At 33.4% G+C, this 13642-nt stretch overlaps 2 protein-coding genes across 7 annotated transcripts in view; one reads left to right on the forward strand and one right to left on the reverse strand.

The window, feature by feature from the left end:
- LOC108742706 (serine protease 53-like) overlaps positions 1-12483 on the reverse strand; it is a 14505-nt gene extending 2022 nt beyond the window's left edge. Inside the window, exons 1-7 of the mRNA XM_018478006.2 lie at positions 12377-12483; positions 12022-12223; positions 11360-11756; positions 10931-11079; positions 1404-1471; positions 1041-1212; positions 501-897 (exon numbers count right to left, since the gene is read on the reverse strand). Of these exons, the coding sequence (XP_018333508.2) occupies positions 501-897; positions 1041-1212; positions 1404-1471; positions 10931-11079; positions 11360-11756; positions 12022-12223; positions 12377-12422 (1431 nt within the window). The 5' untranslated portion in view covers positions 12423-12483. The remainder of the gene's footprint in view (positions 1-500; positions 898-1040; positions 1213-1403; positions 1472-10930; positions 11080-11359; positions 11757-12021; positions 12224-12376) is intronic.
- LOC108742700 (connectin) overlaps positions 1-13642 on the forward strand; it is a 197659-nt gene that overhangs the window by 109217 nt on the left and 74800 nt on the right. For 5 of the 6 annotated variants that reach the window (XR_003231624.1, XR_003231623.1, XR_003231627.1 and 2 more), the window contains exon 3: positions 9964-10022. The exons of the other annotated variant lie outside the window; for it this stretch is intronic. The gene's annotated coding sequence lies outside the window, so the exon portion shown is untranslated. The remainder of the gene's footprint in view (positions 1-9963; positions 10023-13642) is intronic. 6 annotated transcript variants of the gene reach the window in all.

A 13642-nucleotide genomic window follows, 5' to 3' on the forward strand; every position in this document is an offset into this window, starting at 1 on the left:
ACTAATCTTTTGCCCCTGTATATCTATCCCTACAGTTGTCCTGTCTTTAATGATGTTGATCGCGTCTTCGATGTATAGATTAAAAAGTAGCGGTGACAGTGTGCACCCCTGTCTGACTCCCTTTTTAACATTTACGTCTCTACGTTGCTGCTCCAGCTCTATAACTGCCTGTTGCTCTTTATACAAACTAAGTATCACTCTTCTATCTCTGTAACTCATCCCTACATTTTTGAGTAGGTATATTTAACATCTTGTCCCATTTAACATTGTCAAAAGCTTTTTCTCAATCTACAAATCCTATGTACGCGCTCTTTTAAGTAACTCAAATAAAATGGTTTGTTCTGAAGTCAACTATTCTACCGTTCTATGAATGTTATTGACGCTTTGACTGAAATACTCAAAACTTTTTGGGTGTTAGTACTAATGCTGGTAGGTGCAGGGAATCTCGTCATACCGCTTGATGACCGAAATGCCTTTATAATAATAATAATGAAACATACCTGGCAAGAATCACGACCACCTGCTACAAAACCTGCGCAGAGCATGTTTCGAGTTATGATGCTTCCGTAAATTTCTTGACAAACTTCGTTTTCGACAACAGCTACATTAACACCAACAAGTCTGTTACTTGGTTCACCATCTTCAGCCGTTGAACCCCATCCAGTTATTATACCATTAACACCCTCGGGAACGTAACGGTATGGTGATGGTAATGCAACAGCATTAATTGCAGCTCCATACTTTAAATCAGATTCTAAAGAAATGAGTCCAATATCGAACTCACCGGTGCTCGAACTGTATAATGCATGAACGTAAATGTTACTAGCTGCGCGTACAACTCCGCCGTCGCTTCGCAAAGTCGATCCTGCGCGAACGGAGAATAATGGAACAGATCTCCTGGATACAAGAAACATTATCTATGTCACTTTTGATGGTTCATTACTATGTTATAGTTTACTTAACATTAGCAATACTTTATTTTACAATTATTAATTTATGTATAAGAAACAGATACAAATACAATATATCAGGTAACTTACGTTGCAGTACAACTTGCAGCTGTTAGAATCCACTTTTCGCCTATAATTGATCCACCACAAACTTGTGATGAAGAATATAGCAAACCAACCTGATAAGGATAATCAGTAATATCAACCTGTGAACCTCCTACAATTCTACCAATTGATGCTGCACTGACAGGACTGGAATATCCTACAAAGAATTACTATATAGATAGTATCGAATTTGACGGAGTGAGCTTCTGACTGAACGAAAGCTTGTGAATTTATTATAAACAATATGAAATCCAAAGATGGCAACGATAAGACGTTCTAATCACTAAATTATATATGCATGACACGATCTTATTTGTAGTAAAATAACTAAACTAACTACATCCTTACCCAAAAGGGAAATCACTAAGCATGCAACTGTTATTTTTGGATTCATTTTGTCGAAGGCGGACTCTCGACTGAAATGAATTCAGCCGAGCGTTTTAACTTAAATAGGTTTTTTTTGATACTTCATTTGGAGCGATTAGTCTTATCAAAATTGAAAAAGTAAGTACGTCGTTGTTATAATAAATTGGATCAGCAGGAAAGAATATATTCTTTTCGTGATATTATGTACAGGAGTTTTAAACAGTAGCAGATCCTGTTGGATGTTAATTAAATGTCCTTACCACAGAGGGTTCGAAATCCACTGCATAACTTATACCTAATCGAAACAAACATCAGTTATTACATAATTTATTTTCGAAATTTTTGCTGTCGGTATTTTTTAAGTACCACTTTGATCCAAGAATTTCGATTGTGGCACAAGATTTTCTTATTACGGGAGGCATTTTCATTCCAAGTCGTCCAAGTTTTATTGATTCGATTGAATTACATCACGGATGGTACCTACGAGCTATCTGAACCCTTTACGACTGATTTATATAGTGCTGAGGACATCCTAGCAAAATGACAAACAGTTAAAAGAGTTGTTTGTGACAAACGTACTAGCGTAAAAGAAGTTGAAGCAATAAACGAAATGAAAGTGCATTAAAACAAAAATGAATTCGAGAATACTTTACTTCACTAATACTATCTAACGTTTACCATTCTGTTACACTTGTCTATATTACAAGTGAGTTGAATGAGCTGTTACAATATTTTTGGGATAAGTTCATACAAACTGTCATGACGTAAACGCAATTGAATATAAAGCAAGAAGCACTTTTCAAAACGTTGTTTAAAATGTTGGTGAACATTCAGATATTTTCAAATTACTTGCGTGATTCTTAATCATCTTAGTAGCCTTCAACAATATTGATTTGGTGCTAAAGAGTATATTACATAACATTATCTTATCCAATATGATCAGTCTGAGCTTTATTTTTTCAGTTTTGTACTTGATTTTGAGTTAAGAGTGATTTATTGTAACAAGTTATTATTTATAAGCACTTTCTGTACTGCTAAGAAAAAATGTCACTTCTTTTTCTGGTTTGAATGAAACTTAGTCATGAAGTAGTATTATATTAATGGAAATTTATTATGTAAAAATTATTTTTAAATATTTAAATGTGAGGAATTTTGTTAGGATCTTCAAGTATGATGATTAAGTTTTATGTGTTGATTCTCTAGCTTCTATTCAGATTTGACGGTTCATACGTATTTTCCCATTATATTTAATCCATTTTCTTTTGCTTGCCGTCCGATCTAATATTCAATTTCGGTGGAGGCGATTTCCGTTCAAATGTAGGTATTAGACGACTGGTATTTTCCTCTCATTAAACTCCCCTATGTCACTTGAAGTGTGACAAAAAAGAAATAAATCACCATTGCCTAAATTATTTTTGTTACGTTGTCAAAAAATAAAGACGTATTTCTTAGCACATGTGCTTGTTGCATGTTTTATTCACCAGGGTCTCCACCAGAAAGAAGGGTGCAATAATGGATGGGGTGACATGTCGCAGAGGAGATATGATCAAATTCGGATAATCTCATTCATGCTGAATGACTGTGAGGGTCAAAGCAACATGACTACTGCTATTATTTGAAATGGCTATTTAAAATCAACATCTGGCATATTTAAACCTATTTGAAATCAATTTAAAGAATAAAGAAAATTATTTTCTGCACCATCTAACATTAAGTTTCAGATGCATTTGCATTTGGTCTTACTTATTCATAAACGGAGTTCTTATTTCATTAAATAAATAACAAAATTAAAAATAACAGCACACATTAATTGTTATTGCTAAAACACAAGTGTATGATTATTATGTACAGGAAGTAATTCACTAATGGAATGACTAACAGCTGGCAACTAATATAATTTTTTACGGGTTTATCAAGTTAAATATTATCATTAATCTATTTAAATCCAGTTTTGCCATTGTGCACTTGTCACTAACAAGATCAATCATCACCGTTAGTAAGTATTGATTGGCATTTTTAAAGATTAGTGAAATCGCTCCGTATATGGCTCTAAAAAAATAATAGTCTATAAAAATGTATCTTGAATGATTGACAGGAAGATTGTCATGTAAAAAATGTGACCCTTATTTAATAACGTATCTTCAAGTGTAAATCAACAGTCAAGGAACGTACAGGACGACCAGGACATATCGCCATGATAAAACTACACTGGATTCTAAAAATGCTTTATACAATACTTTTGCAAACACTGTTAAAACTGATAATGTGTTAAACAATAGAACTGCAACTCATTGCACTTAAAGAATTACACAAAAAATTAAATTTTCTTCGCAAAATGTTTTACTTTTATAACTACTTGTGTTAACCAAGCTCAATTATTTAAAAAAACTTATCGTCAATTCCATTGATTAGTTATCAAATACCTAGAATATTTACACAGATTATTAGCTTGCTGAGTTTTATTTTAAATGTATAGCTCTCTTTATCACCAGTTTGGCATTTCAGTACTCCCTCTCCATGTTTATTTAATGTTCCGGATTTGCTGTTTGAACAACGAACTTTGCAGACGTTGGCTTTCGACTGACCTGTCATGTAATCAAAGGTTGAGTTAGATAAAACCGGTAAAAGCTACGATTAAAACTCATTTACAGTTTATATGTATATATTTCGTGTACATCTATCAACTATCATCTAATAATAAAAAATATACATATAATTGAAGAACCATTTGTAACCTTTCTTGTATATAATGAAAAAGATTCACGTCATTGAGTGAGCAATTGTTGTGAATCAGATAAAATTGCTCTTTTAATAATTCTAAATAACCACAATGTCTTAATATAGTTCACATTTCCAGAGGAAAATGGAAAATACTATCTATTCCTTGTCATACACTTGCATACTGTAATGTTCGTGGGTTTAACAAAATTAACTTCTAAGAATGATAACGACAAAAACTATTTATTTACACTATTGTTGACATATCACTATTCACTGCGCTATTTATTTCACTTAAATACTCTTTATTTACTTTCGGGACCCTTCTGGAAACATCCGGATGGTTTATTTGCTTTCCCATATACATTTACAAATACGGCGCATATGAAGAAAGGCGCCTGCGGCTGGTCGGCGAATCGATAAGCCGTTCAGGCACACGTGTGCCCGATCGCACACAAACACACTCGTGCTCGCTACAATACATATTGTACATAAAATATAAGAGAGTCTTAAAAAGGTTTATTGTGGGATTTTTATCAGTTTTTAAACGTAATCTTTATTTTTATGTGCCATAAAGAAATTAGTGTTCTTGATTCGGCTCATTAATAGTCTTTGATGGCTCTACTGATTCGGCTCATTAAAGGTCCTATCCGGTCCGCTTTGAATCCCATCGCATTGCTTCTCCCTCAGAACAAAAACCCCAGAGGGTCGTCTACTTCTAATTTCGTAACTTATTGTTACAGGACTCCCTGCTCTGTTAATTTTTTTATTGGTCTTTTGATCTCAGAACATCGATTTTGCGAGACATTCTATTTCCTGCCCTAAGTGTAATCTATTACAACGGAATAGAACAAGAGATATATATACACATATTGCAATTTACAGCGAATTTTTTATCTATTGGGAGAAAGGCTTGTTTAAATTATTTCATTTATAAATAAATGTTATGAATGATTACAACGAGTGGCAGCAAAGGGGTAACATTTTTCTTTATTTCTGACACACGTGAGATTGATCGTTACCTAATTAATTTAATGATTCTTAAATACACAGTGGACCGATAAACCAAAAGTAATATTAAACGCATAGTTGCGATCATTTTTTTTTTTGATATATTACGCATGTCTCTCCGCTACTTTTGGAAAAGTAGTAATTAATTGAAAAAGTTTTTCGAGTTACCAGTTATTTTCCACGTATCAATTGAAATAAAACCAATTTCCTTCTTTTTTTTTTTGATAGGAAAGAGTGGAGGTACGTGTCCAACCTGTCCTAGGACTGACGATCTTATGATTATGATGATGATAAACATAAAAGTAAAAATGATGTTTTATTTTACTTTCAACTTTGATAATTTACTGATTCGATTAGCGAAATTAATGCAAACTATCCGTCTATTGGATTGGAAATCTAACAATGTCGTTTGTTGTGAGATTTATTTTACAGGCTAATGTTTAACGAACGCAAAGTAAAAATATGGCTCGATTAATTTTGACGGAAGTCAGCAAATGGAGAGAGAGAGAGGAGTGGTATAGTACACATGTACCAATAGCTAATTAAAACTGCCGTGCAATAGTGTATTTGTAATGAAAATACAATGCACGTGTCTAGTTAGTATATCGGATCATTTATTATCTTCGATCGCTATTTTTCATATTAACTGATATAAACCAATGATAATATTTCAACGTACTTATTCGTTATTTTCGACTTATTAGACTTATTTTTCAATTACCTATTGATAATGGATTAAAAATTATTGTAAGCATATGTTCTATTATGGTAGAATTTATTCAAGGTATTACTGACCCTCAACTAGCTAAATGAAAGTCTACCCTTACAGAAATCGGTAAGTGAATACCTTAGAATGATTGATGCCAAAAATGTTGACGTAAAAATTAGTCCTTGCAATAAAGTATGAAATAACAGAAACACCTTTATCAACTATTTAATACAGAAAACATGTAAATAACAATTTTGTTAATAAAGCTATTATCTATCTATCTACAAAAGTCCAAACGAAAAGCAACATTCCTATAGAATGTAATCTTGAAAATGTAAATTTTATTTCGTACTTCAAAAGAAAAATATTTCCGCTAAATTGGAATGTCGCTTAAATAAAGTAAGGCTTTCATTACATCAGCTTTAGAATTTCATTGAGTTCTTGCCCCTCCTGTGAAAAGAATTCAATTCGAAATATTGCAAGAGGAGATGAAGAATAAAGTAAAAAATATAGTATATTCGTGCTGCGTCTCCCTAAGGTCTTGACTTATATTTATCACATTCGAAGTACGGCAGTTGACTGTTCAGTTTGTACTTCTTTGACCTGTGTGCGTGCATTTTTTTTTTCGGTTGCAAATTTTGGGATTTTAGTTTAGAAATTCTACTAAAATTTTCTATATTGTTTCTGCTGAACTAGGAAACTGATTAGTTATTAATTTTCATTGATCGATTACCTTACCAGTACATTTTTCATTTTTTTTTTGTATGAATATAGTTGCAGTTTCTAAAATTTATTAATCAACTATGATCTGTTTGCGACCTATTAGATTGTACTTGCGTTTTTACGGTAATCGTTTTTAGATGAGGTGTGAAGTTCAAGTGAAATTTGCTTCCCCAGTTCCGTAATTTATTTTTAGTTAGTTGTCTATTAAATACTATCAGAAACACCTGTTATTTGGTCATAAATTACACTTAATTACCTGCCACATGCAGCGCTGAGATTCTCAAATGTTTCCTTATAACGTTGGTGTAATACGTATCTGTTAATTTATAGTGGTGGTAGTGTTAATTAATGTCTTATGCAAATAGATTTTTTTTTGTGGTGGTACCTAAAAGTACCCCCTCACATTGAATTTGCCATCAAATATGTGCACACGTAATACGTTGGAAAAATAAACCAATATTATAAAAGAAATTGGTTCCACTATTCTATCATCACAATTTGAATAATGATCAACTTTTTTCTACTGTTTAGTGATTAAGAACAGTCGGTATATTGATTACATGATAAATTATTCACTGCTTGAAAAATTGGTTACACGTACACCTTAATTAACCGCACTTAAAATGATTGGTTTGTACGCACAATGTCGACTATGTAAACGTACACTATCGATAATTTTACAATATTTAAGAAACATATAGAATTCAAATTACTATAAAATGCCATAAATATTTGTTCTTATAAGAAGTTGTTTCCCCAGAACCTTAACAAGTTGGAGATTGGCACTAGAACGTGTTTGTACGTTAATGCTTGGGGGGTGCTTCTTGGCTATTAAATTCTGAACTATCGTCCTTTGGTTGAAATATTTTATTAGTTTCTTCGGTAATGGATGTATCTACCTCTCCCACAATATCTTCGTCAGTATTTTCGTGCATGACTCTCATTTTGAGTATCGAAGAGCACGCTTCCCGCAGCTAATACTTGAGATTCTGCACCCTTTTCTACGTTTACAGGATATGATTTTAAAAAGTGTTTATGGACAGCGGCAAATATGGTGGAAGTTACGGGAATCCGATCGTAACGAAGACAACATGATCAGGAAGCTTCCAACCGCCAGCCTTCAATGTGGAAAGATAAATTACAAACACTTTTGTTAACTAGATCTCCAGAGGGGTAAAACGCACCATGTAGTGCAGAGTAGATACAGAAATTGAGTAAGAAAGTCATTAAATTGAACGCAACCGCATCTAGCAGTCACAACTCGCGAACATAACTCAGCAAGCTTCATTCCAGAGAAAATATGTATTGGGCCTTTCTTATAGGAAATTTCTTCTTGACAATAGTTTTTAACGTACCTGCAGCGTCTAAATCTATATATATATAAAAGAAAGTCGTGTTAGTTACTTCACTTACATATAACTCAAGAACGGCTGAACCGATTTGGCTGAAAATTGATGGGGAGGTATCTTACAACCGGGAGAAGGACATAGGATACTTTTTATCACTTTCCACGAGAAAAATGTGGTATATGTAAACGCAATTGACATGGAATGACAAAACGAAATTGACAGCAAAACAAAAAATTTATCAGTCAAAACATCAGTCTAGCCTTTCATTTGTTAAGATTGCATGTTTGTTTTTGGTTCGATTTACTTGAAATTGATTAAAAAATTCAATCTCTGTTGGGGGGGATGAGTGGTGAAGAGGAGTTGCAATGTTTAAATGAAACATATTATTTGTGATCAGATTTACTTGAAACTTTGTTTTAATGATCTCTCATTTAATTTCTGAAACATCTATCTCGACAATTTAAAAAAGGGAAAGGTGTTGCAATTTTTGTTTGGGACATACTTTATTTATGGTTGAATTTACTTGAAACTTGGTATATATGCCACTTGATATTATTAATCAAATGAAAAGAGGTTGCAACGTTTCCATGGGCTACATTTTGTTTGTACTCGGATTTACTCGAAGGATGCTCATTGCTGAAATTAAGCAAATACGTGTTTTGGCAATTTTTAAAAATCAACCCTTAAGGATGAAATGTTGTTGCTACGTTTGTATTTGAAAGATGGCGACATTACACAAAATTAAAACGTTGTAAGGGTGAATTGGGAGCTAAAAGGTTTTATGGTGAAAGAATATTAATTTCTGGGAGCGAAGCCGCGGGGAAAAGCTAGTAAAATATATTCGAAATTTGACGTCTTCTGCACAATATAGCACCAAACGCAGACCTCATCGGAAGGAGAAAAGTCAGAATTTTCATTTTGAGGTAAAAACGAAACGATCAAAACAATTTCCACATTTCTCGGTGAAATTTCCGGATCCGTCTCCCTAAAGACTGGACTAAACAAAGAGTTCCAAAATGCTTTCTTTCCAATGTGTATAATAAGGTTACAGGTGGTAACAAAAAGCAAACAATTTTTTTCCGCATGAAATCTTCATGTTTTACCATCGGAATGCTAATGTCCTCGAGACACGAGACACAGCAGGGGCACGTAGGTGCGCTGGTTGTTTGAACAAATGCCTGTGTTTAACTTTTTTGATATCGAACATAAATCTAGTTATTATTTAGCCGCTGAGGCTCGTTTAAATATAAAACTGCATATTTTATACAGAAACCATGTTATTGTAATCGTCACGCGAGCCACAAATGAAATTGCACCTTCCCAGCTGGCTAGGTATGTGGTGCATGTTGACCTATTTTTTTTGGATAGCTATTACGTATCTATGCGCCGTTTGTAATTGTCACGATTGCGACCTGTGCTCCGTAAGTACCTCCAGCAGTAATTTTCATTAAATGGAATTTCAAAATGAATCGTTAAAAATTAATTTTATGTGCTTACCGTATAATACAAACTTGTGTAGCAGTCCAATTTTCTGTAAAATCTTTCTAGTAAGGTGATAGTTATTTTATCGTTACCGATTACTGGCACGAAAGGGGGTGTAGATACAGTAGTATCGATTATATTATGAAGCAATTTCATACCACAATATAATCTGATAGAAACGACGAGGCATATCTATTCTTTTACTTATTCAGCGGCATCATTATGTCGAAATTGTCAGACGTATATGTGTCATCTATTTATTCTGGAAAAGTTGGTCCGCCCTTTACATGGCCATTATGGATAATTTCTAAAAAATCTCACAAATCGCGTCGTACTCCAGTATATTTTTATTTAGAAAAACCTAAAGAATTCATAATTTTTGTTATGTTGTTGTCAAACTAAAGAATGAAAATAATAGACTTCTTTTAACTTATTTAGTGATATATATTTACAATTGTTAACCAATGAATTTTTTAGCGATCTATCAGTTTATATTTAAATAATTAGTGACAAATATTTTATCGTTATTGATTAATCTTGTTTCTTTCAGTTTTCTCCGTCAAACATTTGAAGTTACAAGAAAAATCCTGATACGCGTACACTCGAACGGTAAGATTTTCTTTGATAACTGCAATAAAATGTAATTATTCTTTATTAGTTTTCGATTGTATGTTAATAATTCCTAAAGCCTAAAAAATTATAAATCAACGTTATCAACAAATCAGTATCAGCACCTCTTTCTGTGAGAACATCTTCATCACGGATCGCAATTTTGACCTCACTAACGCACCATTACTGACTAAATCAAATAAGCTCCTAAAGAGCGAGCTGATGTAATATCCAAATAGAGGCAGTGTAACACCACCTAGTGAGTATTTGCTGCTATTAAAGTATTTCAAACGTTAGGCAAGTTGAAATACTTCGGTAGGATTTTGTCTAACATATCAAATACTTCACTAACAGCACGTACCCACCAGCTGACAACATACTGCCTCTATTTGGATATTAAATCAACTTGGTCTGTTAGAGTTTCTTCTGTTTGGTCAGTCATTATATCGAGCGGCATAGTCTAGACCTCTGGACCATTGCTTAGCGTTTGGAAGGACATCTTGCCTTGGTCCAAGTTTTTGTTTGGTTTACTTGGATCCCTTAGGCAAATACTAGGGCAGTAATATTCCGCAGATAGTCTTTCATTCTCTTCTGTCTTCATGTCTCACCCAAACCACCACTCACCCATTCCCACGATTCCTGAAAGGAGGCCTACATTCCGGCGCAGTCCGGAGGGACTGCCCGCCCACTAGCGTTAGTCACCCAAAGGTCTTCTTTTTAGTCATTAATATGATCGAAATTATGATCCACGTCTGCTGGTTTTGAAAAATATTTGGCCAAGAACGTAAAAGTTCTCATTCATGTCACTTTAATTATTATTAGGATAATAATTACATCAAAATTAAACCGGATCATTAGTTGCAATATATTTTATTTGTTTTTACATCAATTTATAATAAGTGTGCATTTACACTCCACTTTGCGAGTTGATCCACGTTCTAAAAGCCGAAACGCGAGTATAAACACCGTAGAATCCACGACGGGCGCATCCATTCCCCCAAGAAACAATACCAATTTGACCGTAACCACTTGCTACCAATGGGCCACCAGAATCACCCTGCACATTAAAATATAATATTTAGGGGAAATAAAACGTAACAGGAATAAACAAATAATATTTTTTGCGAGTAATGATTTACGTTTGAATATGCATTCATATACTCTTTATCACAATAAAAAAAAATCGTAATTCAGTGCAAGCAGCACTTAAAGAACTTTATGCTTTTTGTATCAAAACTTTTGAGGTGAAATTCAACTACAACAACTCAAATAAGGCCATATCCTGTTTATCACATGAAGTTTTTCCTAAAACGATCTGTTAATAATGAAACGTATACCTGACAAGAGTCCCTGCCTCCTTCAGGAGAACCTGCGCAGATCATATTTGAGGTTACTCTGTTTCCATAGCTTTCCCGACAAACTTCGTTGTCGACAAGTGGTACTCTAACGGCTCGAAGTCGAGAACTTGGCGAGCCATCTTCTGTAGTATCTCCCCATCCAGTTGTTGTGGCCTCAGTACCAGAACGAATATAAATGTTCGGTGTTGGTAATGAAACTGCTCTAATTGTGTTTCCATACGTTAATTCAGATTGTAACCAAATGAGTCCGATGTCATAATCGGCGGTACTCGAACTGTAGCGTGAATGTACCCTGACGGACATAGCTGATCTTCTGACGCCACCGGAATTTAGAAAATTTGATCCTGCACGGATGGAGTACAGGTAGTAGGTACCACTAAAAAGAAACTTTTTTGTTATACGTAGAAGTAGCTTACATGCTTCTAAAGTATACCAATAATTTACTTTTATCTAATATCTCTCAAAAAAGACAATGCGAACGTTCTTGTATTGTTTTTCAATAGTCTCCACTTTTTAACTATCAGAATAAAGTCATCATTCATCCATCTATCTCAGTTAGACCCCATCAGACGCTCTCATCGACAATTACCCTTTTAATTCATCATTCGCATTGCATAAAAGACATGGAAAGATTAACTTACGATGAAATACAATGCGCAGCTGTTAGAATCCACCGTCTGTTTAAAATTGATCCACCACAAAGTGGAGACGAAGAATATTCCACACTAACTTGATAAGGATAATCGGTAATATCAACCTCTGTTCCTCCTACAATCCTGTCAAATTGAGGAATCGATACTGCAGCGGAAGGTATTGATGCTGCATTGATGGAATTGATATATCCTACAAAAGATTATTCTGTGAAAAAAGCTTGGAGCTTTTAACTCGACGAAAACTCATAAACTCAAAATCTCAAAGATGTTAACAATTAGTAGAAACAAAGTTTCACATATTCAATTTGTAGTAATAAAATAACTAAATGTAGTGTGTTCTTACCCAAAAGGGAATATACGAAGCATGCAACAATCATTGTTGGATTCATTTTCCTGAAGGCGAATTCACGACTGAAATGAATTCAAACAAGATCCTTTCATTTAAATAGGTTTCACTGAGATGCAATTTAGAGATTAGCTACTTCTATCGATCAAAAGCTAAGTACCTCGTTGCAGATATTGATCATTAATGATAAGGACCCTTCTAGTATTGACTTCCTCCATCAGCCATTTTTACAATAACCATTAGAATTAATTGAACCCTTAAGATAACTAATTTGTTTCTAATACTGCATGTCTTGTTTTATCGGTTCAAGTGCAGTTTCCGGTGCTACTATCAATAACAAATAATTTTTGAAATTGAATTGCATCCTGTAAGTATTTCCCTTTAATAAATAATGTAATCACCGTCGATATGTAAAGTCATGTTTTCCAGTTAATTTTAATAACTACATCCTTATCTAAATAGGAAAACGCTGAGCATACCTATAATAATTTTTGGAGTCATTTTTAAGAAGGCGGACTCAGGCAATTTTTTTAAGTTAAAAAAGACAGAAAAATTTCAAAAATAAAATTTACAGTTTTAAAATATTCATATTATTACAAACATTTATTTATTAACCTTAGAAACTGCTTTAGAAGATTGATCTTCTTATTAGTAATATCTAAAAAATCATTTATAATAAATTGGATCCTTAAAATCATTACTTTGTTGTATTTAATTAAATTTTGATAACAAAATTATTCTAGTGTGTATTGTTTCATCAATCCCTTATCGTTGTTAAACGGGTGTATACCTTTGCTAAGAATAATGAATCGCTGATATATTTTCTCGTTAAAGATGTCTTTTATTTATTGTCTAAAATTCGTTATATTTAACTCACATTGAAGTTCAGGGAGTTAATTTGATTTTATTTTAGGTGAAACAATTTTGTTTTTATTGTTTTCGTGAAACATAAAATATGTTTAAAAGATATTCAGTACGTAGGAAGTGTCAAAAAACCGAATTCGTGGGTAATTTACAAATTCAATTTTATTTTGGGAAGAAAATAATTAGTCTAAGATTGTTTTATACGTGATTTTATTCTGAATAAAAGAATTAAATTACACGTTCTTTCTCAACCAAACAAGAGTTCTTGACACAAATAAAACATTAAAAAATAACATAAACACAGTCAACTTGACCAAATCAAAATGAAGTTAAATCTATGATTATTTATATTAAGCTTAACAACTATCCCCAAGGTAGCAGTACTAACCAGAGGTTACA

The sequence above is a fragment of the Agrilus planipennis genome, unplaced genomic scaffold (assembly GCF_000699045.2).
Source record: "Agrilus planipennis isolate EAB-ADULT unplaced genomic scaffold, Apla_2.0 scaffold302, whole genome shotgun sequence".
NCBI classification, from domain to species: Eukaryota; Metazoa; Arthropoda; class Insecta; order Coleoptera; family Buprestidae; genus Agrilus; species Agrilus planipennis.